At 39.2% G+C, this 27,934-nt stretch overlaps 1 protein-coding gene across 2 annotated transcripts in view; it reads right to left on the bottom strand.

The window, feature by feature from the left end:
* Positions 1 to 226: 226 nt before the first annotated feature.
* Positions 227 to 27,934, bottom strand: part of LOC133548228 (NT-3 growth factor receptor-like) — a 598,415-nt gene continuing 570,707 nt past the window's right edge. For both annotated transcript variants that reach the window (XM_061893541.1, XM_061893542.1), the window contains 2 exons: positions 12,353 to 12,511; positions 227 to 1,881 (listed from right to left, as the gene is read on the bottom strand). In XM_061893541.1, the coding sequence (XP_061749525.1) occupies positions 1,696 to 1,881; positions 12,353 to 12,511 (345 nt within the window). In that variant the 3' untranslated portion in view covers positions 227 to 1,695. The remainder of the gene's footprint in view (positions 1,882 to 12,352; positions 12,512 to 27,934) is intronic.

The following is a 27,934-nucleotide window of genomic DNA, read 5'->3' as shown; positions in this document are numbered from 1 at the left end:
TTGCGATGTTACGGGGAAAAAAAAAATCGTAATTTGGCCTGGTCCCCCCCAAACCTTGTCTCCTTCCACATGTTTTGCGGCTAATTAAAATGAATTAATTTCGATTAAAATTGGAATGTGACATAACACTACAATAAATTCATAATTCCAAATGGCTGAATATTTGCAAGGAAAGTTTTGAGAAATGTTATAATGATGTGAAAATAAAGTTGCGATGTTACGGGGGAAAAAAAAAATCGTAATTTGGCCTGGTCTCCCGCAAACATTGTCTCCTTCCACATGTTTTGCGCCTGATTAAAATTAATTAATTTCGATTAAAATTGGAATGTGACATAACACTACAATAAATTCATAATTCCAAATGACTGAATATTTGCAAGGAAAGTTTTGAGAAATTTAACAATGATGTGAAAATAAAGTTGCGATGTTACGGGGAAAAAAAAAATCGTAATTTGGCCTGGTCTCCCCCAAACATTGTCTCCTTCCACATGTTTTGCGGCTAATTAAAATGAATTAATTTCGATTAAAATTGGAATGTGACATAACACTACAATAAATTCATAATTCCAAATGACTGAATATTTGCAAGGAAAGTTTTGAGAAATTTAACAATGATGTGAAAATAAAGTTGCGATGTTACGGGGAAAAAAAAAAATCGTAATTTGGCCTGGTCTCCCCCAAACATTGTCTCCTTCCACATTTGTTGCGGCTATATTTTTCTTCAGGACGTAACAAGAAGCTAAAATTTGCAACGGAATACGTCTTTTTTCGTTAGTATCTTTTCGTCACGACAATTATCTCCCTGGTAGTACTCGTGGATGTAACGCTTCGCAGCTTTAGCACAGCTGCAAACTTTTGGAGCCATCTCTCAAATATGAACAAACCACAAACTTTGCTATACTGCTTTCAAAAAAAAGAAAATAAAGATTTTTGTTGTTTCTCTGGATAGCGTCGGCGGCGGCGGTTTCTTTAAGCGAGCGTCTCGGGCTGAGCACAGACCACGTTCAATTATTAACGCCGAACGTTTCTTGAAACCAAAAATAGCGGTTTGTACTCAAAATCGGGGGGGAAGAAGCATTTTTCGACTGGTGTGGAAAAGCCGTCTTAAAGTGACGGCGCGCGGACCGCGGTACAAGAGCGTGGGGAAACAATAAGTTAACACAACTTTGACACGTAAACTTTACAATATGTACATTCTTCTCTTTTTTTTGTTGGTTTTTCCTGCGAAATTAAAATAGATTTGTCACTTGTCTGGCGGGGAAGAAGGTCCTCTCCTCCGGAGTGCAAGTAAGGCGTCCGTCTCGGAGGTCGCCCCGGACCAAAAGTTTGTTTGGCGTCTCGGGCGAGGACCAGCCCTTAGCGCGCAACAGGACCTGGACCCAAAGGAAATAAATATAAAATATATGTCATATTTCTATATATATTCATAAAACCAAAAGCCGGGGGAAGGTTCTAGCTGTGGTGGTCTTGGTTACTACGTGGCCCTTCTCCTTAGGGGTTGGTGGTTTTTGGAGGGGGGGGACTTCAAAGTCTTCAAACTGTACAGCTCACACGCAAGTAAACAAAATGTAAAAGTTTTTTTTTTTTTCCGGTGTGTTTTTATATCCACTATATCCAAAAGTGTTGCAGGCACTTAAGTCCTTCCCAAAAAAACCTTGTTGTTTCTTCGACAGTGGAGCGGGTCGTGGGCGGGGCCTAGCCCAGGATGTCCAGGTAGACGGGCGTGGCTTTCCCCATGGCGAACAGAACCTTCTGGATGTCCTTGATGTTGAGTCGCTGCTGGGGTTCTCTCTGCCAGCAGCCCAGCATGATGTCGTAGACCTCCTTGGGGCAGATGCGGGGGCGGTCCAGGACGTGGCCCTGCGTGATGCACTCGATGACCTGCCCACACAACACGCACCTTGTCAGCAACACCATGAAATACATATATATATATAAATAAAATAAATACTTGAATTTCAGTGCTCATTTATTTAGACGTATACACACACATACCACTCATTTACTCATTGTTGAGTTAAGGGTTGAATCATCCATCCTTGTTCTGTTCTCTGTCACTATTTTTCTAACCATGTGCATGTACAGTAGATGCCAGTATTGTTTTGTTTAAGAGTGTCACAACATTGCTGTTTACGGCAGACGAACTGCTTTACGGTAGATGAAAACGTGACCGCTGTTGTTATATGTTGTGAAACTGCCCAACAATAAACCCCCATAAGAAACCAAGAACTCGCCCTCGATAATTTTCTACAGTTATAACGTCATTGGGCAGGCTCGCTGTATATATTGTGGGAAAGCGGACGTGAAAACAGGCTGTCCTCACTGTGTGCTGGAGGCCACGCCCCCTCCAGCTCCGCCTGAATTTCGGGAGATTTTCGGGAGAAAATTTGTCCCGGGAGGTTAAGGGAGAGGCGCTGAATTTCGGGACTCTCCCGGAAAATCCGGGAGGGTTGGCAAGCAACAACTTGTTTGCGTCACCGTGTTGGCGACAACTAGTTGCCGACAACATGTAGGCGACAACTTGTAGGAGACAACTTGTAGGCGACAACTTGTTGGCGACAGCTTGTTAGCAACAACTTGTTAGCGTCACCATGTTGGCAACAACAGAAAGTTGGAAATAAAAAAAAAATGCAAGGAATTGCTTCACGGCTGTTTATGTTTGTTGTCGTTTGGTCGTCTCTGCTGTTGTAAAAAAATAACAAAATGGTTTTCATTTCAACATTTTTTAGTTTTTTTTAGATGCTCTGTTGAGTTGCTAAAGTGCCAACTTCAACAAACATGCCAATGGGTTGTCTCTTCCTGAGAAGCCGCAGTAAACATTTAAGTTTTTTTTGCACATTTTGGGTGAAAAAACCCAACAATGTAATTACTTCCGGGTAGTGGTGTACCCCTTCTGGTACGATACTGATACTATCCATCCATCCATCCATTTTCTACCGCTTATTCCCTTTCGGGGTCGCGGGGGGCGCTGGCGCCTATCCCAGCTACAATCGGGCGGAAGGCGGGGTACACCCTGGACAAGTTGCCACCTCATCGCAGGGCCAACACAGATAGACAGACAACATTCACACACTAGGGACCATTTAGTGTTGCCAATCAACCTATCCCCAGGTGCATGTCTTTGGAGGTGGGAGGAAGCCGGAGTTGAACCCACACATTCACGGGGAGAACATGCAAACTCCACACAGAAAGATCCCGAGCCTGGATTTGAACCCAGGACTGCAGGACCTTCGTATTGTGAGGCAGACGCACTAACCCCTCTGCCACCGTGATACTACACACTGAGTATTGTCCGGTACTGATATATTTATCCGATACGATATCAGCAGAAATGATACGTACTCTTATTATTTCGTAGTGTGGGATGTTAAAAAGGTTTAATCAATAGTGAAATGGTGATCTGTTTTCCGTGGTGACACCAACTTCATGACATTAAGCAGTAATGAATGATGCGGACACGTTTGTTACTGTGAGTAATATGCAACTCTAGTGCTTTGATACTTGTTTATATTGACATTATTATTCTGTGTATTAATATTTGAGGTGTGTCCTAGATAAATGTGTCTCATCAAGCGTGGGCGTGTGACTGATCTGTTTCCTTTGTTGGACCCGTCTGCCAATTAGGCCCGTGACTAATTGGTGTTTTGACAACGTGACTCCGTTAGCGTGTGTTTACACTCGCAGCTTTTATTTTCACACCTTCCTCCCCTTTTTCACTCGCCTAACGTCCTAATTGTCTCCATTTTACAGCTAGAGCAGGATTAGATGCTTTTTTTTTTTTTTTTTTTTTTTACTTCCAATGCCGAGTAATTACTAACACTGATGCTTATGCGGGGGAAGGGGTCGACGCCCTCACACACACACACACACACACACACACACACACACACACACACACACACACACACACACACTGGTTATCATTTGGAATGGAGACTAGGTTTTTGATCAGGACTTGTGGGGACCACACTTTCTACAGGATGTGGAGGCATAAAAAAAATGAGGTAAAAATGGCCACTGCCCAGTTAGCTCATACACATCTTTATATATTTCTTGATTGATGAAGTAATGTGCCGTTCATACTAACTGGGGACCCCGGGAAAAAAAGAGCTAATATGGTTGATGGTGACCATCCATCCATCCATTTTCTACCGCTTATTCCCTTTTGGGGTCGCGGGGGGCGCTGGCGCCTATCTCAGCTGCAATCGGGCGGAAGGCGGGGTACACCCTGGACAAGTCGCCACCTCATCGCAAGGCTGATGGTGACCAAATTTAACTAATTTTGCATATTTCACACAAATTTGAAAATCACTTAGGCATCTTCAGAATAGATCTGACTATCATTTAAAAAGGTTTCCCTTTAGGGGTCCTGTGTTTTTGTCCCCATACCGTCAGAGGTCCCCTAAAGGTGACTGTGTAAACACAGCGATGTCCCCATTAAGTAAAAATTGCCAGAACACACACACACACACACACACACACACACACACACACACACACACACACACACACACACACACACACACACGTTATCATTTAGAATGGGGAACAAGTTGTTGTTCAGGACTTATGGGGACCACCCTTTCTACAGGTTGTGGAGGCATAAAAAAAATGTGGTAAAATGTCCACTGCCCAGTTAGCTCATGCACATCTTTAAATCTCTGGATTGATGAAGTAATGTGCCGTTCATACTAACTGGGGACCCTGGGAAAAAAAGAGCTAATAAGGTTGATGGTGACCACATTTAAATAATTTTGCATAATTCACACAAATTTGAAAATCACTTAGGCATCTTCAGAATAGATCTGACTATCATTTAAAAAGGTTTCCCTTTAAGGGTCCTGTGTTTTTGTCCCCATACCGTCAGAGGTTCCCTAAATATGACTGTGTAAACAGAGTGATGTCCCCATTAAGTTAGAATTGCCAGAACACACACACACACACACACACACACACACACACACACACACACACACACACACACACACACACACACACACACACACACACACACACACACACACACACACACACACACACACACACACACGCACACACGTTATCATTTAGAATGGGGAACAAGTTGTTGTACAGGACTTGTGGGGACCACCCTTTCTACAGGTTGTGGAGGCATAAAAAAAAATGAGGTAAAATGTCCACTGCCCAGTTAGCTCATGCACATCTTTAAATCTCTGGATTGATGAAGTAATGTGCCGTTCAGACTAACTGGGGACCCTGGGAAAAAAAGAGCTAATAAGGTTGATGGTGACCAAATTTAAATAATTTTGCATAATTCACACAAATTTGAAAATCACTTAGGCATCTTCAGAATAGATCTGACTATCATTTAAAAAGGTTTCCCTTTAGGGGTCCTGTGTTTTTGTCCCCATACCGTCAGAGGTCCCCTAAAGGTGACTGTGTAAACACAGCGATGTCCCCATTAAGTAAAAATTGCCAGAACACACACACACACACACACACACACACACACACACACACACACACACACACACACACACACACACACACACACACACACACACACACGTTATCATTTAGAATGGGGACCAAGTTGTTGTTCAGGACTTGTGGGGACCACCCTTTCTACAAGTTGTGGAGGCATAAAAAAAATGAGGTAAAATGGCCACTCCCCAGTTAGCTCATACACGTCTTCAAATCTCTGGATTGATGAAGTAATGTGCTGATCATACTTACTGGGGACCCTGGGGAAAAAAGAGCTAATAAGGTTGATGGTGACCAAATGTAAATAATTTTGCATAATTCACACAAATTTGAAAATCACTTAGGCATCTTCAGAATAGATCTGACTATCATTTAAAAAGGTTTCCCTTCAGGGGTCCTGTGTTTTTGTCCCCATACCGTCAGAGGTCCCCTAAATATGACTGTGTAAACACAGCGATGTCCCCATTAAGTAAGAATTGCCAGAACACACACACACACACACACACACACACACACACACACACACACACACACACACACACACACACAGACACGCAACAGAGTCGATTTCACACACAAATTACACGGCATCTGAGAAAAGCGGGACTAATTTGCTTCCATTTTGGAGGTACAACAAACGTCGCTAAATAAACAACAAACAGCAGAGTCTTATTTGTTCACTTTTCAATCCACCGCTAAACTGGAACAGAGTTTCAGAGTTGGAATGCCACAACACTTGTGCTTTTATTCTGGCTTTTTGGGTGATTTTTCGGGGGGGGGCATGTAGCAGTAGAGGCAGCAATCGGGGAAAACGTGCTGATAACCATAGAACCTGCTTGCTTTAGCGCAGTATGGTGGCTGTCAAAACAAAGATTATTTGTGGTTGGGTATGGCCAAGGTGGACTAGCAAATGCGCTGAACCGCCACTAAAAAATGACAGGAACGATAGCATGCTAAAGTTAGCATGTTTCAATTATATAACTTTAAAGGATTTGTCAGCAAAATATCGCCGAAAAATGTTAGCATGCTAACGACTAGCATGTTTAATGTACCTAATTGTACGACTGAGGAGTAAGGCTGCAAAGATTGCTGAAAGAGTTAGCATGCTAACAGTAAACACATGTCAAGTGCCAAGTTGTATGACTGTAAAATTAGCTACAACATTTTTGGCATGCAAATGTTAGCATGGGTGAAGTACCAAATTATATACTCATGGGTATTCCGCTGATAAAAATTGGTTTAAAAAGTTAGCATATAAATGTTAACATGCCAACGTTGACATGTTAAAAGTTACCAAACGTCAAATACAAAGTTATACAACTTCAAAGGTGTTTGGTGAAAAGATTTTAGCATGCTAACGACTAGCATGTTTAAAGTACTGAGTTGTACAACTCTGAGGATTAAGGCTGCAAAAAATTGCTGAAAGAGTTAGCATGCAAGCGTTAGCATGCTAACAGTACACACGTGTCAAGTGCCAAGTTGTATGACTGTAAAATTGGCTACAACATTTTTGGCATGCAAATGTTAGCATGGGTGAAGTACCAAGTTATATACTCTGGGTTATTCCGCTGATAAATTGCTTTAATATGTTAGTATATTAATGTTAACATGCCAACGTTGACATGTGAAAAGTTAGCATATGTCAAGCACTAAGTTATACGACTTTGAGGTGTTTGGTGACATTTTTTTAGCATGCTAACAACTGGTATGTTTAAAATACCTAGGTATAGGATTCTTAGGAGTAAGGCGTCAAAACTTGCTAAAATAATTGCTAAAATGTTAGCTTGTTAACAGTTAGCATGTGTCAAGTACCAAGTTATATGACTCTGAAGTTCCACGACTGTAAAATTAGTTTTACATTTTTTTTTGAATGCAGATGTTAGTTAGCATGCTAACATGTAGCATGGATGAAGTACCACGTTTTATGCTCTAAGGTTCCGCTAATAAATTGGTTCAAAAAGTTTGCATATCATTGATAGCATGCTAAAATGCCAACGTTGACATGTTTAGAGTTAGCATATGTCAAGTACTAAGTTATATGGCTCTGGTGTATTCAGCTGAAAAATTGTTTGAAAAAGTTAGCAAATTCATGTTAGCATGCTAGCAGGCTAACAATAACATGTTAACAGTTAGCACATGTCAAGCACTTATGTACTAATATGACTTATTTTTTCAGCTGAAAAAAAAATCTTAAAAAGTTAGCATGCTAACAGTTAGCCTGTATTGACTACCAAGTTATATGGCTATGGGGTAATGAGCTGAAAAATTGGTTCAATAATTAAGCAAATCAACGTGTGCATGCTAACGTTAACATGTTAGAGGTTAGCATATGTCACCTACGAAGTTATATGACTCTTTATTTGTTTAGCTAAAACAATGTTAGCATGCTAACAGTTAGCCTGTGTTGACTACCAAGTTATACGGCCATGGGGTTTCAGCTGAAAAATTGGTTCAACAATTTAGCAAATCAACGTTAGCGTGCTAACCTTAACATGTTAGAAGTCAGCATAAGTCACGTACGAAGTTATATGACTTTTTATTTTTTTAGCTAAAACAATGTTAGCATGCTAACAGTTAACCTGTGTTGACTACCAAGTTACTTGGCCATGGGGTATTCAGCTGAAAAATTGGTTCAACAATTTAGCAAATCAACGTTAGGGTGCTAACCTTAACATGTTAGAAGTCAGCATAAGTCACGTACGAAGTTATATGACTTTTTATTTGTTTAGCTAAAAAAATGCTAGCATGCTAACAGTTAGCCTGTGTTGACTACCAAGTTAAATGGCTAGGGGGTATTCAGCTGAAAATTGGTTCAACAATTTAGCACATCAATGTTGGCATGCTAACGTTAACATGTTAGAAGTTATAGGTCACTTACGAATTTATATTACTTTTTTTTTAACTAAAAAAAGGTTAGCATGCTAACAGTTAGCCTGTGTTGACTACCAAGTTATATGGCCATGGGGTATTCAGCTGAGAAATTGATTTAACAATTTAGCAAATCAATGTTGACATGCTAACGTTATCATGTTAGACGTTTTCATATGTCACATACGAAGTTATATGACTCTTTATTTGTTTAGCTAAAAAAAAGTTAGCATGCTAACAGCCTGTTTGGACTACCAAGTTATATGGCTATGGGGTAATGAGCTGAAAAATCGGTTCAACAATTTATCAAATCAATTTTGGCGTGCCAACGTTAACATGTTAGAAGTCAGCATAAGTCACGTACGAAGTTATATGACTCTTTATTTGTTTAACTAAAAAAAGTTAGCATGCTAACAGTTAGCCTGTGTTGATTACCAAGTTATATGGCTATGGGGTAATGAGCTGGAAAATCTGTTCAACAATTTAGCAAATCAATGTCGGCATGCTAACGTTAACATGTTAGAAGTCAGCATAAGTCAGGTACGACTCTTTATTTGTTTAGCTAAAAAAAAGTTGGCATGCTAACAGTTAGCATGTGTTAAATACCAGGTTGTATGACTGAGTTGTACGACTGTTAAGTTAGTGAAAAAAAGTAAAGTATGAGTCTTAGAGGTTCCGCTGAAAAAAACAGCTTCCTTTTACACTTGAAAGACTGTTAATAATGCTGAAATTGCACTTAAAATTACACCTGTAGGGTTATAGATTTTAATGAATATTTTATATACTTTTTACACGTGTATGACAGTAACAATATTGCAAAAGGTACAAATGTACAGATTTAGTCTCGGATTGTTTTTACGTCTCTTTAACAACTTCTTTCTACACCTAAAAGGTAGTAAAAGCTTTTATGGTTCTACTTAAATCATCTTTTTAAAAATGTAATTATATAAGCACACATCCCAAGAACTGGAGACGAGGACAGTTGCAATGCCCGTGAACACCAACTTACATTATATTTGTCTTTTGGTCATAGGGTACTCTCCAAGTGGGCTTCTTTTGTGATTGATGCTGTATTACCACCTTTTCCAAAATATCTCAAATAAATTATAAAAAATGATTTCTTATTGAGTGGGATCCATCGATAGATGTGGCCTGAAGGACACAGTAATGTTTGACCCTGGGACGGATTATTTGTTTCGCCGTGTGGAACAAAGTGGGTTTGAAACCAGTTCTATGAAATAACGGGCTTTCCTTCCTCCGACTGGTAGTCATGGCAACGGCAGACGTGTCGGAACGTGATGTCAGAATCACAAGATCTGCGACTTCCCGTCACATTTAAAAGCTTTAACACACACACACACACACACACACATACGCTATTTTAAATGTTTGAGTGAATGCTGGTCACAAGGAGGCAAACAGGTGCAAGCTGCTGATTGGTTGACACCTCTGGCAGGTGATAAAGGACTTTTTAGAGGTGTGACGCTTTAATGAAATAACATTCCTATGGGACGTTTTTTTAAAGAAGACATCTTAACTTAAGACTGATTTTAAGTGTACCACTGAGCGCGCACAAACACATCAATTTTCCCTGATAATATTTATTTATTGAAATGATTATGTATTATTTTCCGGTACTTCTGGGAATAAATGAGGGACCTGTGTATCTCATGTCAATCCTTCAACACACCAGGGTTTCCCGCAGCGCTTTTTTTTTTAATTAAATCAACACATAAACACACAAAATACACTTTCCATCAGTGCATCAACCCCCCCAAAGAAAACCCCCCCCTCCCTCCCCCATTCACACCCACTCACACAAAAAAGGGTTGTTTCTTTCTGCTACCAAAATGCTGGTTCCCACAACATATATAACACAGTCTGCAAGGGACATAGTCCCTGAAACACACATGATTGTGTGTGTCGCCGGTCCACGAACACTATCATTAATTACTATTTTTTATGTAATTGTTTTATATGATTTTACTTTCTTTTTTATCCCCAAAAAAAGTCATTGTTTTCCTTTTTTTTATCTCATTTTATTTTATTGAAAAAAGATTATAAAAAATAACCTTATCTTCATCAGACCAGGTTGTTAATGGAATTAGACTTGTCTAAAAGGTTTTTAAAACCAGGTCCAGTCCAGACAAAAGTAAAATCTATGGTTGTTGTTTTACAGTGCGTTACTGTAAAATTAAAAACGGTACCGTTTTTAATTTTACTACAAAATTCTGGCGATTGACCTGCCATTTTTTTTTTTCCCCACCGCAAAATGTAAGTCTTTTTTTTTTTACGGTGCATTACTGTAAACTGAAAAACGGTACCGCTGTTATATTTACAATAAAATTCTGGCGATTCACCTTCCATCTACACCTGCCATATTTATTTTCTAACGTAAAAATTTGTTGTTTTTATTTAGATTAATTTGAAAAATGTACAAACATTCTGGTAAATTACCTACCCGTTTTTTTTTACAGTAAAATCCACAGTTATTTTTACTGTGCATTACTGTAAATGAAAAAAAAACAGTACTAGTGTCATTTTTACAGTAAAATTCTGGTGATTGAGTTGCCGTTTTTTTAAAGTAAAATCTATGGTTGTTGTTTTTAAGGTGCGTTACTGTAAATGGAAAAACGGTACCGCTTTTAATTTTACTACAAAATTCTGGCGATTGACCTGCCATTTTTTTTTTTTTTTTTTTTACCGCAAAATCGAAGTCTTTTTTTTTTTACGGTGCATTACTGTAAACTGAAAAACGGTACCGTTGTTATATTTACAGTAAAAATCTGGCGATTCACCTTCCATCTACACCTGCCAGATTTATTTTCTAACGTAAAAATTTGTTGTTTTTATTTAGATTAATTTGAAAAATGTACAAACATTCTGGTAAATTACCTACCCGTTTTTTTTTTTACAGTAAAATCCACAGTTCTTTTCACTGTGCATTACTGTAAATGAAAAAAAAACAGTACTATTGTCATTTTTACAGTAAAATTCTGGTGATTGAGCTGCCATTTTTTTAACAGTAAAATCTATGGTTGTTGTTTTTAAGGTGCATTGTAGTTTTTTGCTCTCCGTAAAAACAATGGTTGTTTTTACGGTGCATTACTGTAAACTGAAAAACGGAACCACTGTTATATTCACAGTAAAATTCTGGTGATTCACCTTCCATCTATTCATCAATTTTCTACTGCTTGTCCCTTTTAGGGTCGCAGGGAGTCGCTGGAGCCTATCTCAGCTGCATTCGGGTGTAAGGCAGTGTACACCCTGGACAAGTCGCCACCTCATCGCCATTTTTATTTTTTAACGTTAAATGAGTTGTTTTTTTTACTGTAAATTGAAAAATGGTACTACTGTAATATTTGCAGTTACATTCTGGTAAATTACATCTCTTTTTTTTTTTTACAGTAAAATCCACAGTTCTTTTTACTGTGCATTACTGTAAATGGAAAAACAGTACTATTGTCATTTTTACAGTAAAATTCTGGTGTCTGAGCTGCTGTTTTTTAACAGTAAAATCTACGGTTGTTGTTTTTAAGGCGCATTGTAGTTTTTTTCCACTCCGTAAAATCAATTGTTTTTACAGTACATTCCTGTAAATTGAAAAAAATATACCACTTTTATTATTACAGTAAAATTCTGGCGATTTACCTGTAAGTTTTTCCACCGCAAAATCTACGGTCGCTTTCACAGTAAATTGAAACGCGGCAACACTTTTACTGTCATAGTTGAATCCTGGCAATAATCTGCCAGTTTTTATCGTAAAGTATATGGTTATTGTTTTTACAGGGCATTACAGTAAATTTAAAAACTGTACCACAATTAATTATTTACAGTAAAATTCTGGCGACTTAGCTGCCTTTTTTTTTATTATTTAAAATCTCTGACGTTGTTTTCAGTGCAGAACATGTGCCATAAATTTTGGACTACAAGCAGCTACTTTTTCCCCCCCTCCGCTTTGAATCCTGCGGCTTACATAGCAGCGCGCTCTACAGTTGGGGAAAATACGGTGCTTATTTACCTCGTTGTTGCCCAGCTGAAACCAGGGCTGCTTCCCGTAGGTGAAGATCTCCCACAAGATGACTCCGAAGCTCCAGACGTCGCTTTCCGTGGAGAACTTCCTGTACACGATGCTCTCGGGAGGCATCCAGCGGATCGGTAGCATGGTGTGTCCTCCCACCTGAAGAGAAGAAGAAGATGAGGCTTTAATACTCACACACTCAAGAGATTATTCATCATCAACACAACACCCAGGCAGCGGGGCATTAAGTGTCCTCGCACGTGAGCGACAACGCTGGTTTTACATTCCATTGTCTGCCTCGCCGCCCGCCGGGTGTCCATGCTCAAGCATAACAAAAACAAGGTCATGGAATTCTCTGCACCTCAAAATATTGCACTTTTCTTCTCACGGAAGAGAAGCTTTGACAATAAAACAGGAAGTCCATCAGTTTGGAGAGAAAAACAATTTATTAATCTTGTGTTTTTGTGAATGCACACCTTTAAATTATGTTTATTTTCATATCTATGTAATTACATTATATATATATATATATATATATATATACATATATACATATATATACACATGTATATATTTCTATACACACACATATATGTATATATACATATGAGGGAACCCCTCATGAAACAGTTCTGTAGAGATAAAGTAGTCTTGTGATTTTACCCACACACACACACACACACACACACACACACACACACACACACACACACACACACACACATATATATATATGTGTGTATATATATATATATATATATATATATATACATATATATATGTATATATATATATGTATATATATATATATGTATATATATATATGTATATGTATATAGACACATACATATATATATGAATTGATTAACGTGGACCCCGACTTAAACAAGTTGAAAAACTTATTGGGGTGTTACCATTTAGTGGTCAATTGTACGGAATATGTACTGTACTGTGCAATCTACTAATAAAAGTATCAATCAATCAATCATATATAGATATATGTATGTATATATACGTTTTAATTTACAGTATATATATATATATATATATATATATATATATATATATATATATATATATATATATATATATATATATATATATATATATATATATATATATATATACATACTTACATATATACAAATGGCAGGGTGCTCCTGTCACATAGAGGATCTTTGACTAGTATTTTTACAGTAAGTTTCTAAATGGCAGGGTGCTCCTATGCCATAGAGGATCTTTAACTAGTGTTTTTGAAGTAGGTTTCTAAAATGGCAGAGTGCTCCTGTCACATAGAGGATCTTCGACTATCACTTTTTGAAGTAGGTTTCTAAAAAGGCAGAGTGCTCCTGTCACATAGAGGATCTTGGAGTGTTTTCCTACGTTTCTCCTTGGTATTTTAGGCCTTCGTTGATGTAAAAAAAAAAAATGTATAAGCAAGAATAATAGGATGAGGGAAGTGCCCCCCCCCCCCCTCCCATGTATTAATCTTTGTGAAAATGTGTCCCCTAAAGCAATTGTGTTGAAATTCCCGCTTCGGGGTGTTAAAAGTAAACCTTTGTTCCTGATAGAAGCGAGAACCTTCGGCATAAGCTCAGCATGCGAAGGGAGGGAGGGATAGAGCTACATGTGTGCCGCGTGTACGGCGAGTGTGTACAATATGTGCAGTGTGTACGGCGAGTGTGTACAATATATACAGTGTGTGCAGTGTGTACGGCGAGTGTGTACAATATGTGCAGTGTGTACAGTGTGTACAGTATGCAGATGTTGTGTTTACATCCGTGTGGGCTGCAGCAGCCACAGAAGGCAAAGGATGCGCTCGCTGTGATCCCTTTAATGGCTTCAAAAGCAGCCGAACATGAAATGAAGTCCCCGACGCCGTAAATCCCCCCGGGGGCTGAATATTAATCGATCAAACAATCATGCATTCATCATCTCGCCTCTCAGCTTCCATTTGCAGCCCTTATTTTTCAAAAATCTAACCCCCAGCCCCCTCCGCTTTCCTCCCGTCTTTCTCTCTGGCTGTAATCATGGCGGCTGGACAGGACAGATTTTGGAAAAGGGGCGTCCCAAGTCTTGCCAGTTTCAGCCGAACATGCTGAGACAATATTGATCACAGAGATCAGGGAGGGGGCGTGATTACACTATTGATAGATCATGTAAAACGGTCCACTCCCTGTACGATCAGTGTCAGAGCTTGGTCCGCATTGCCGGCAGTAAGTCAGACACATTTCCAGTGAGGGTTGGACTCCGCCAAGGCTGCCCTTTGTCACCCATTCTGTTCATAACTTTTATGGACAGAATTTCTAGGCGCAGTCAAGGCGTTGAGGGGTTCCGGTTTGGTGGCTGCAGGATTAGGTCTCTGCTTTTTGCAGATGATGTGGTCCTGATGGCTTCATCTGACCGGGATCTTCAGCTCTCACTGGATCGGTTCGCAGCCGAGTGTGAAGCGACCGGAATGAGAATCAGCACCTCCAAGTCCGAGTCCATGGTTCTCGCCCGGAAAAGGGTGGAGTGCCATCTCCGGGTTGGGGAGGAGACCCTGCCCCAAGTGGAGGAGTTCACTATATTGTGATGTTATGAGCCAGGGAATAAAAGAACTACCCTACCCAGCATGCAACAGGAGTGAGGAGCATGTATAGGTTGTGTCGCCATGACGACATCTTGTATGTTGTGATATGCACGCTCTGAAAGCAAACGTTAAGAACTCAGCCAACACTCCTGGTCTGCATTATTCATAAATAGACAGACAACACATATACTCCGCTGCTTCACATGTAGCTGGCAAAGTATTCCCATGCTAGCTAGCCGGTCCAGCAAGCACGCCTCATTCAGTCCAAAACGGCCCGATCTATCCACATCCAGAATTGTCTGGCGGTCGTAAGTGATCCCGGAGTGACCACGCTGTAAGACAGCCATGACATTTGCAGAATTGTCCGGTATTTTTGCCAAATGTTCCATCTTTACCAAGAGCCCCTCCACGCCATCTTGTTAAGAAAAGGCGTTAACAAAATAAAAGCATGGAAACAACATACGCAAATGTGCGATAAAATAATTGTCGGCGTTAATAGATTGATGAGTTAACTCGTAATTAAGGCATTAATTTGCCCACCCCTAGTAAAAATATAACATGTTATTTTCAAAGAATTAACACACTATAGTACTGTCGAGAGCCAGTATGAATTCCCAGGTCTGGGGGATTGGTACTGCATCGATTCAAATGTGAGTGATGGCCGTCCCTAAGCATGGACGAGAACTGTAGTTTGCGTAAAAGAGATTCAAATCAATCCAGGTCTTGACTTTGGTATTTTGTTGCGTCTGCTTTCTTCGGTCATTTTGCAATCCGAGCTCGCAAAATTACGTCAAGCGCTACACAAAGAGTGGGGGCAGGAACACAAAGGTCGATCCGGTGAAATGTTGTTGCTGTCCGTGCGTGATGTGTGTGCCTCCACTGTGTAGTAAAAAGGTAAAGAACACGCAAATAAAGCATTCATGAACCAAATGATTTGTGTCCCCGCCAGTAAATGTTAGCTGGTTGGCCTTCAAAGGTCCTGCAGGTGCTTTTTATCTGTCATGGCTGTTTTATACTTTTGATTTAGTACTGATTGCTCGGTATTTTTAGTCCAAACAACACAATATTTACAATCTAGTACATATATATATATATGTATATATGTATATATACAGGGAGGGCTTCACGGTGGCAGAGGGGTTAGTGCATCTGCCTCACAATACGGAGGTAGTCAGGGTTCAATCTCAATCTTTCTGTGTGGAGTTTGCATGTCCTCCCCGGGACTGCGTGGGTTCCCTCCGGGTACTCCGGCTTCCTCCCACTTCCAAAGACATGCACCTGGGGATAGGTTGATTGGCAACACAAAATCGGCCCTAGTGTGTGAATGTGAGTGTGAATGTTGTCTGTCTATCTGTGTTGGCCCTGCGATGAGGTGGCGACTTGTCCAGGGTGTACCGCACCTTCTGCCTGATTGTAGCGGAGATAGGCACCAGCGCCCCCCGCAACCCCAAAGGGAATAAGCGGTAGAAAATGGATGGATGGATATATATATATATATATACACAAACACAAACATACAGTATATGTATGAATGGATAGCCAGACAGACTATATGTGTTTATATATATATTTTTTTTTGAACAGTCTTAATAACCAGAGGGTGTCTGGATTCTACGGTTTTGCTGCCATTCAGTGTACATTGCGAGTTAGTCCACTCACTGACCCTTGAACGAACAAACTTTAAGGTAGTAATTCACAGCATTCACTTATATGACACAATCCAAACAACCTTCCCTAGTCATGGTGCAACAAAAAAAATGTGACTATGTTAGACAGGGGTTCCCTCAATCATCAGGAGATCTCCTGATGATTGAGGGAACCCCTCATGAAACAGTTCTGTAGAGATGAAGTAGTCTTGTGATTTTCCCACACCTACATATGTATATATATATATATATATATATATATATATATTTTTAAATAGTCTTAATAACCAGAGGGTGTCTGGATTCTACGGTTTCTCTGCCATTCAGTGTACATTGCGAGTTAATCCACTCACTGACCCTTGAACGAACTTTAAGGTAGTAATTCACAGCATTCACTTATATGACACAATCCAAACAACCTTCCCTAGTCATGGTGCAACAAAAAAAAAAGTGACTATGTTAGACACGCTCGACATCCATTGCTTTCGGTCCCCTAGAGGGGTGGGAGGGGGGGGGTTGCCCACATATGTGGTCCTCTCCAAGGTTCTCATAGTCCTCATTTTTGAGACACTAGTGATTTAGGGCTATATAAATGAACATTGATTGATTGATATATACACACACACACTCACAGTCATATAGAGATTATGTGTGTATATATATATATATATATATATATTTATTTTTAATTTTTTTATTTTTTAAATAGTCTTAATAACCAGAGGGTGTCTGGATTCTTCGGTTTCTCTGCCATTCAGTGTACATTGCGAGTTAATCCACTCACTGACCCTTGAACAAACAAACTTTAAGGTAGTAAATCACAGCATTCACTTATATGACACAATCCAAACAACCTTCCCTAGTCATGGTGCAACAAAAAAAAATGTGACTATGTTAGACACGCTCGACATCCATTGTTTTCGGTCCCCTAGAGGGAGGGGGGGGGGGGGGTGGGGGGTTGCCCACATATGTGGTCCTTTCCAAGGTTCTCATAGTCCTCATTTTTGAGACACTAGTGATTTAGGGCTATATAAATGAACATTGATTGATTGATATATACACACACACACTCACAGTCATATACAGATTATGTGTGTATATATATATATATATATATATATATATATATATATTTTATTTTTTATTTTTTATTTATTTTTTTATTTTTTAAATAGTCTTAATAACCAGAGGGTGTCTGGATTCTTCGGTTTCTCTGCCATTCAGTGTACATTGCGAGTTAATCCACTCACTGACCCTTGAACAAACTTTAAGGTAGTAAATCACAGCATTCACTTATATGACACAATCCAAACAACCTTCCCTAGTCATGGTGCAACAACAAAAAATGTGACTATGTTAGACACGCTCGACATCCATTGTTTTCGGTCCCCTAGAGGGAGGGGGGGGGGGGGGGTGGGGGGTTGCCCACATATGTGGTCCTTTCCAAGGTTCTCATAGTCCTCATTTTTGAGACACTAGTGATTTAGGGCTATATAAATGAACATTGATTGATTGATTGATTGATACACACACACGCACGCATGCACGCACGCACGCACGCACACACACACACACATACACACACACACACACACACACACACACACACACACACATATATACATATAGGTTGTGTTCAGCAATTGGCCCCCCACACGTTGTCTCCATGGTGACAGACGCAAAGGGTTAGGGTGTTTAAAATGTTGCAAGACAGCAGAAGAGTGTCTTTAAGGTTTTTTTCGCACTTATGGAAGTGATAAAGTTTGGCTTGCACATAATGCATTCTCCTTGGGCTTGTGGTGGCGGAGCCTGGCAAATACTTACTTGACCGCTTGTATTTGATCAAAGACTAAATGCATGATGCAATAAACACCTCTCTTTCACCCTAATCTGTTTATCCATTTATTCATCTATCAATCCATTTAACTATTCATCCCTCCGTCTATGTATCTGTTTATCCGTCCATGCATTTGTCTTTCCATTCACCTAATGTTTCAGTTTCCTCATTTTTTAAAAATTCCTTTCATGAAAATGCATGTATACAAGCCACGTACAATTGACACTTTCATGTTTGTTTTTTGTGTTTCTTCTACATTTTCATGATCAGAAAGGAGCAGATGGAAGAATAATATTCTTATATTCATCTGCCCCCTTTTTAAAACTAATTATTTTAGTAATTTAGTTTAACAGTCAGCCCATGAATGCATCCTTTTCAAACATCAAAACATCTACCTACCTTTTATTGATCTAGACCTTATGCAGCACATGACTCATCAAAATGTCTGTCCATCCATCTACTCATCAATACATGTATTGATCAGTATCCCTGTCTGTCCAGCTATCTGCTTAGCCATCCATGTGGAAATGTTAATATCGCCGGAGAGCTCCCTTATTTAATCGTAGCTGCCAAAATCGTGATGACAAATTTTGTTTTAAAGATTTGTGCACATCTATTACACACTGTATATATATCCAACCATCCATACATTCATGTGTATAGCACAGTAAATATACATATATGTACAGTATATGTATACATATATACAGTATAAGTATATGAACATATAAACATATATATATATACATATATATGTTTATATGTTCATATACTTATACTGTATATATGTATACATATACTGTACACACATATATATACATCCACACATACATCATATATATAGATATATACATACATACATGTATATATATACATATACATGCACACAAACATATATACATACACATATACATATATATATACATATATATATATATATACATATATATACATACATACAAAAATGTATATATATATTCATATACATATATATATACATATATACATAGATATATATACATACACACATACATCATATATATATACATACATACATGTATATATACATACACACATATATACATACACACATACATATATATATACTGTATATATTCATATACATATATATATACATATTATATATACATACACACATACATACATATACATGCATATATCTATATGTATATATACATACACACATATATACATACATATATACACATATTTATATATATACATACATACAGACATACATATATACACACATATATGTATGTGTATATATATGTATATATACATATACATACACACACACATATATGTATGTGTATATATATATATGTATGTATATATGTGTGTGTATATATATATATGTATATATACATATACATACACACACACACATATATATATATGTACATATATATATGTACACACACAGTTTTTGTAAAAATATAGTTTATTTTGTAAAAAAAAAAAGTTAATCCAAATGCTGCTAAATTGTAACTGTGACTCATTTGCATGTGCAAATAAAAGCCTCATGACTGGATATCGGTTCCCTTCGTTCACCTCAAAAGACCTGATTCTTTCGCAAACGTCCCATCTCTATTTTGTCCACTCTTTCATTTTTCTGTTCAATGAATTTTTTTAGTTTGTCCGGTCATTTAAACATCCATCCAACATTTTATTCATATCTCTACATGTATTTATCTATCCGTCTCAACATTGGTGCATATTTCATTCATTATCCATCAGGGAATCAATATTCATCAGTTCCATTTTGAACAAACACCTATGTGTGTACATGTCTTCACCTGTGAGAAACAAGTTGCCGTCTCAGAGCGGCTGTTGCCCGGCGCTCTCCTTGCGTTGTACACAAAAGGGTATTGACGGCGCCAGCCTGGAGGTCCACTTGGTCGTTATGGAAAAGCTTTCAAGTGCACATAAATGCTGACTCTGAGTCAAAACCACAGCCCATTGACTCCCAGACTTTTCTGGTGTTTCAGCAAAACAAATGAAGTGCATCGTTTGGCCACTCGGTCCTCGCCGCGTCAAGTCCAACACTTTCTGCGTCAGTCAGGGGAAACCGCACGTTGTGTTAGAAGTGGAACAGCAGGAGGGACGACATTTTGATTTTAGTATTTTTATAGGCGGCGACCAAATCCAGTCGGTACTACCCGGGATCAATTCACGTAAAATCAAATGATGCCGTATTTCGATACCGTTATTGCAGGTGAAGTTACGTCCGTTTGCAGACTCAGCGCCGGCTCACGTAATCCATCACTCAAGCAGCACTGAGAGCGGACTCAGCCAATCTCTTACTAAGAGTAATATCAAGATTTTTAACACCAACAAAGCAAGTATTCTTGATAATAAACGCTCGAATGTAAAGTAAGGCTCCACTCTTACAAAATGTGCTAGCTTGATGCTAATTCACATTGGATTTGCCATAGACAGGCTACTATTAGCATTCACGATTTTACATGACGATTGCCAGCACCCCCCGCGACCCCAAAAGGGAATAAGCGGTAGAAAATGGATGGATGGATGGATTTCAACACCTTCGAATATGGTAATGAAAACTACTACTAAGATGAATGTTACAATCAAACAACTGGCGTTTATGCATGCATTACTTACAGTATAAACACTTTGTAAGGCGCAACATAACTCATTCAGCTTTCTGGAAAAACTTACTTCCTAGTTAGAGAGCATACCAGCCTATACAGTACAGCACAGACCAAATTCAGTCGGTACTACCGAGGACCAATTCACGTAAAATGAAATGATGCCATATTTCGATACCGTGGCGTTATGTCCGGTTGCAGACTCAACGCCGGCTCATGTAAACCATCACACAAGCAGCACTGAGAGCTCCCTCCTACAAACTCCAACTGAGTAATAATGCGATTTTCCATCCCAACAAAGCAAGTATGCTTGGTAGAGAACGCTCGAACGTAAAGTCAGGCTTCACCCCTCCAAAATCTGCTAGCTTGATGCTAATTCACATTGGATTTGCCATAGACAGGCTACTATTAGCATTCGCGATTTTACATGACGATTTCAACGCCTTCAAATTTGGTAATGAAAACTAGTACTAAGATGAATGTTACAATCAAACAACCGGCGTTTAATGCATGCATTACTTACAGTACAAACACTTTGTAGGGCGCAACATAACTCGTTCAGCTTCCTGGAAAAAGTGACTTCCTAGTTAGAGAACATACCAGCCTATACAGTACAGCACCGACCAAATTCAGTCGGTACTACCAATTCACGTAAAATGAAATGATGCCATATTTCGATACCATTATTGCACGTGGCGTTATGTCCGGTTGCAGACTCAACGCCGGCTCATGTAAACCATCACTCAAGCAGCACTGAGAGCTCCCTCCTACAAACTCCAACTGAGTAATAATGCAATTTTCCATACCAACAAAGAAAGTAAGCTTGGTAGAAAACTCCCGAACGTAAAGTATGGCTTCACTCTTCCAAAATCTGCTAGCTTGATGCTAACTCACATTGGATTTGCCATAGACAGGCTACTATTGGCATTCGCGATTTTACATGACGATTTCAAGACCTTCAAATTTGGTAATGAAAACTACTACTAAGATGAATGTTACAATCAAACAACTGGCGTTTAATGCATGCATTACTTACAGTATAAATGCTTTGTAGGGCGCAACATAACTCATTCAGCTTCCTGGAAAAAGTTACTTCCTAGTGAACCTTTTAATAGGGACCCAAACAAGTTTTGCAATGAATATTGAACAAGTAAGGCTTAAATCGGGCAGCAAGGTGGAACAGGGGTTACTGCATCTGCCTCACAATACGCAGGTCCTGAGTAATCCTGGGTTCAATTCCGGGTTCGGGATCTTTCTGTGTGGAGTTTGCATGTTCTCCCCGTGACTGCGTGGGTTCCCCCCGGGTACTCCGGCTTCCCCCCATGGAACAGGCAGAGCTTATGTAACGTAATAGTCCAAAATCAACTTTCAAAAAACATCAGTGGATTATTTTATATACAATTTAATTAAAACAATTAATGCCTCTTTTCTATTTGTAGCCTTCTGAGGGAAATAACAACATTAACTTTTCCCACAGACTAATAAATTCGAAAATAAAATAAAAAAGAGGTGGGCGGGATTTGGTGGTGGCGAAGAGTGTATATTGTAGCGTTCCGGTATAGTTAGTGCTGCAAGGGGTTCTGGGTATTTATTCTGTTGTGTTTATGTTGTGTTACGGTGCGGGTGTTCTCCCGAAATGTGTTTTGTCATTCTTGTTTGGTGTGGGTTCACAGTGTGGCGCATATTTGTCACAATGTTAAAGTTGTTTTATACGGCCACCCTCAGTGTGACCTGTATGGATTTTGACCAAGTATGTGTGTGTGTGTGAAAGCCGCATATATTACGTGACTTGGCCGTTTATATGGAGGAAAAGAGGACGTGACGGCATGTTGAAGAGCAGGGGTAGGGAACCTATGGCTCGCGAGCCAGATGTGGCTCTTTTGATAACTGCATCTGGCTCTTGGGTAAATCTGAGCTGAGACTGTTAAAAAATAATGTTCAAAATATAAAACATGCTCATGCATTTGAATCCATCCATCCTACAAGAAGTTGCATTAAGGGTAAGAAGTGATATATTTATTATCGGTTAGTTTAGGTCTTGCCCTCCTGGGGGTTCTTCAGACCACCAAGCCTGTTTCAGGGTTGCAATATTTTTTCATTTTTCAATAAGTCTCTCAGTTGCTTTCCAGCAATTGTCTTTTTCCTCTTTTGTTCTCGCTCGCACTCTGGCTCCAGCCCCAACCCCGTCTCTCCTCCTGGCGGCTGCTTATAAATTAGATAAAAAGGCCCAGGTGGAGCTTGTATGCACCTGTCGCTGATTTCGAGGCTGGTCCTGGCAACACCCTGCTTCGCTGCAGGCCACGCCCCCTCCACAGTTAGCTTTAGAATAACAATGTTATTACAAAGAATAAGAGACCTATTATGATCTAGAAATGTTGGTCTTACTTAAAAAATGCACGAGTTTAGTTGTGTTCAGTGTTGAAAAAAATATTACACGACTCTTGCAGAAATACATTTTAAAATATTTGGATTCTTGGCCAAAAAGGTTCCCGACCCCTGTTGTAGAGGACAGTGCCTTTAAGGCAAGCTCCCAATATTGTTGTCCGGGTGGAAATGGGGAGAATGGTTGCCCAGGGAGATTTTCGGGAAGGGCCCTAAACTTCGGGAGTCTCCCGGGAAAATCGGGAGGATTGGCAAGTATGAGTATTAGCCGTGAATGTGGCGTTACCTGCGGGCCAGCTCTGATGTTAATTTGATATTGCCTCAAGGGCCAGAGTTTGACACCCATGGTATAAACGCTTTGTAGGGCGCAACGTGACACATTCAGCTTCCTGGAAAAAGCTACATACCAGCCTATACAGTACTGCCATCTAGTGGGCGGTATAGCTCGGTTGGTAGAGTGGCCGTGCCAGCAACTTGAGGGTTGCAGGTTCAATTCCCGCTTCCGCCATCCTAGTCACTGCCGTTGTGTCCTTGGGCAAGACACTTTACCCACCTGCTCCCAGTGCCACCCACACTGCTTTAAATGTAACTTAGATATTGGGTTTCACTATGTAAAGCACTTTGAGTCACTAGAGAAAAGTGAAGTGAAGTATATTTATATAGCGCTTTTCTCAAGTGACTCAAGGCACTTTATAAAGTGACACCCAATATCTAAGTTACATTTAAACCAGTGTGGGTGGCACTGAGAGCAAGGTGGGTAAAGTGTCTTGCCCAAGGACACTACGGCAGTGACTAGGAAGCGGGAATCGAACCTGCAACCCTCAAGTTGCTGGCACAGCCACTCTACCATAGAGAAAAGCGCTATATAAATATAATTCACTTCACTTCACATCCAATGTCTTGGAAGTGCAACTGCATTGCAAATGAGACCCAAATGTAATAATAAAACACGACAGCACAGTTGTCATAATCAGCTTATTTTTCAACGTTACTTGAAAAAATAGAATTTTACCGTCAAGCAATCTATTTACACAAAAGTACTGAACATTGCGGAATTGTTTCCCCGATACCAGGAATTGGCACCGTATCAGTTGAAATGTGAACAGGAAGACAATTGGCTAGAGTGGAGGGGGCGTGGCGTGAACAACTAAACAGTAAGCATGTTTTCTTCATAAATGGGAAACAGCGTGTTGAATAATTACATTTAACGTACAAAACACCACAGTGAACAGTGTTCAAAAAAAAAAAACATAACTAGTATTCGTTTTTGTTTTCAAGCTCACAGGATGATTTAGTTTAATGTTTACCTCTTGTGTCCCGGCTGAGGATCGAACCATCGTCCTCTGCAACAAAAGACAAGAACGTGAGCCATTAATATATTTTCTTATTCTCTCAGCCGTGACGGCTAGGGCGTTTTTTTTTTTTTTGCCGGCGAAACGGAAGCCGTCTTTTCTCTCAGAGCCACACAACAAGCTTGTGGGTTTACTCCGTTACATCTACTTGAGTAACTTTTGGGATACATTGTACTTCTAAGAGTAGTTTTTATGCAACATACCTTTACTTTTACTTGAGTATATTTATAGAGAAGAAACGCTACTTTTACTCCACTCCATTTATCTACAATCAGGTCGCTACTCGCTACTTTTTTTTATCGATCTGTTAATGCACGCTTTGTTTGTTTTGATTTTGTTAGACACGCATTCAAAGTAGGAACTACACATGCCTGCGTTTCACCAATCAAATGCAGTCACTGGTGACGTTGGACCAATCAAACAGAGCCAGGCGGTCACGTGACCGTCACACGTAGAACCCGACATGTTGAAAATCTTATTGGGGTGTTACCATTTAGTGGTCAACTGTACGGAATATGTACTGTACTGTGCAATCTACTAATACAAGTTTCAATCAATCAATCAAAAGTGTAAAGGAAAAAAGACACTTTTTATTTAAACCGTACTTCCCGTCAAAAGCCTAAAGACTGATCGCACAGTTCCTGTCTTCACAATAAAAGTGCCGCTCCATTACGCCTGCGTTAACAAAATAAGAGTCTCCGAAAGCTAGCAAACTACGGAGTTTGCCGCCAATGTATTTCTTGTAAAGTGTATAAAAACGAATATGGAAGCTGGACAAATAAGATGTCAAAAACAAACGACTTTCATGTGGTATTAGACAGGAAGGAGGAACTTTTTTTTCTCCTCCAGTTGAAAACGTGGACGTTATCAGCACTATACTGTCTGATTCCAATCAATGCAAGTCATCAGAATCAGGTAATACACCAACTTATATTCTTGTCTTCATGAAAGATAGGAATCTATATGTTAAACATGCATGTATATTCATCAAAACACCTTTAACATGAAACAAAAACAGCAAAATAAATAAATATAAATTATATACTGTATATATAAAGGTATGTTTGTATATATGATATGTGTGTATGTATATATGAGGTAGATCACCTCGACTTGGTCATTTATTAAGTAATTGATTAACGTTGAAAAACTTATTGGGGTGTTACCATTTAGTGGTCAATTGTAGGGAATATATACTGTACTGTGCAATCTACTAATAAAAGTTTCAATCTATCAACCAATCAATCAAAAGTGTAAAGGAAAAAAAGACACTTTTTATTTCAACCGTACTTCCCGTCAAAAGCCTAAAAACTGATCGCACAGTTCCTGTCTTCACAATAAAAGTGCCGCTCCATCGCGCCTGCGCTAACAAAACAAGAGTCTCCGAAAGCGAGCAAGCTACGGAGTTTGCCGCCAATGTATTTCTTGTAAAGTGTATAAAAACGAATATGGAAGCTGGACAAATAAGATGCCAAAAACCAAAGACTTTCATGTGGTATTAGACAGAAAGGAGGAACTTTTTTTTCTCCTCCATTTGAAAACGTGGACATTATCAGCACTATACTGTCTGATTCCAATCAATGCAAGTCATCAGAATCAGGTAATACACCAACTTATATTCTTGTCTTCATGAAAGTTAGGAATCTATATGTTAAACATGCATGCATGTTCATTAAAACACCTTTAACATGTCAACAAAAACGGCAAAATAAATAAATATAAATTATATACTGTATATATATATATGATATGTGTGTATGTATTGGTCATTTATTAAGTAATTGATTAACGTTGAAAAACTTATCGGGGTGTTACCATTTAGTGGTCAATTGTACGGAATATGTACTGAACTGTGCAATCTACTAATACAAGTTTTAATCAATCAATCAATCAATCAATCAATCAATCAATCGATAAATGCCTACTGAGCCTATGGTGCTGTTAAGTTATTGTGGCTCATTTTGCCTTATTTTTTTTTTATTTTAATGTATTATTATTTAATATATATTATTGTTTTAGTTGCTTAAGAGATATTCCTGGCTCTGAATTTGCTCATTGCTATTTTGATGTTTTTGTGCATTATTTGTTGCCGTAATCAGGTTACTCATCAGTTACTCAGTACTTTTTTCACAACATACTTTTTACTTTTACTCAAGTAAATATTTGGGTGACTACTCCTTACTTTTACTTGAGTAATACATCTCTAAAGTAACAGTACTCTTACTTGAGTACAATTTCTGGCTACTCTACCCACCTCTGGCCGTAAGGGACGGTCCTTTTTCCGCTTGGTGCCAGTGTTTGACTCGTCTCCATTTAGTAGAGCGTAACATTATTTTTGGGACGGTAAAAAGTGCAAAGCACCAAAACTGCTTTTTAAGAAAAGTGCAGGGGACACGTGCCCTCCTTTCCCCCCCCAAATGACGTCTCTGGCACAGAGTCCCTAACGGTGCACTAGAAGAAGTATCCTGTATTAAATATATTTGTTGGATGATTCCGGTTCCCGGGCCAAAAATATACGAAGAATTTCCTACCAGTTTATTTTCAACCCGTAAATAAATATCGAGCTTTTAATCTTGAGTAATAATGTCAGGTTACCTTTGGCAAAAGTATCACTTTACTTTTTAAAACCATATTAAAAACCTAATCAAAATTCTCAGGGTTCTGTCAGAGTTAGTTGGTGTCGAACCCCAAGATGCAGAGATGGAGGCAGGCATTGAATAAGGAAACATGGTTTTAATATAACATACTACAACAAAACCAAACTAAGGAACTTAGCATGGAAGCTAGCAAAAACAAAACCGACAACAAAAGTCGTCACGGGTTGTATCAAGACAAATTGGAAGCAGGGAACAAAAAACAGTAAGCTAAAAACATCTAACAAAATACGACATGACAGGTAGCAACGACAAGAGGGACATCGACAATTCGGAATCGACGTGCAATACGTTAAATACGTGAGAGCGACAATAATCCAGCACTGACCGGAGGACAAAAGCAGGTACAAATGGGAGTGGGCTGATTGACACCAGGTGTGGCCAGGTGTCAATCAGCCGCAGCTAAGGTGAAACAGCACTCAGGGAGAAAGAGAGGAAACTAACAAAATAAGAGTGCTGACAGGAACTAAAAAGAGGAAATACTAAACGACAAGAGTGACATCGAC

This window comes from Nerophis ophidion, linkage group LG02 (assembly GCF_033978795.1).
Source record: "Nerophis ophidion isolate RoL-2023_Sa linkage group LG02, RoL_Noph_v1.0, whole genome shotgun sequence".
NCBI lineage: Eukaryota > Metazoa > Chordata > Actinopteri > Syngnathiformes > Syngnathidae > Nerophis > Nerophis ophidion.
This window is presented reverse-complemented; position numbering and strand designations above follow the sequence as displayed.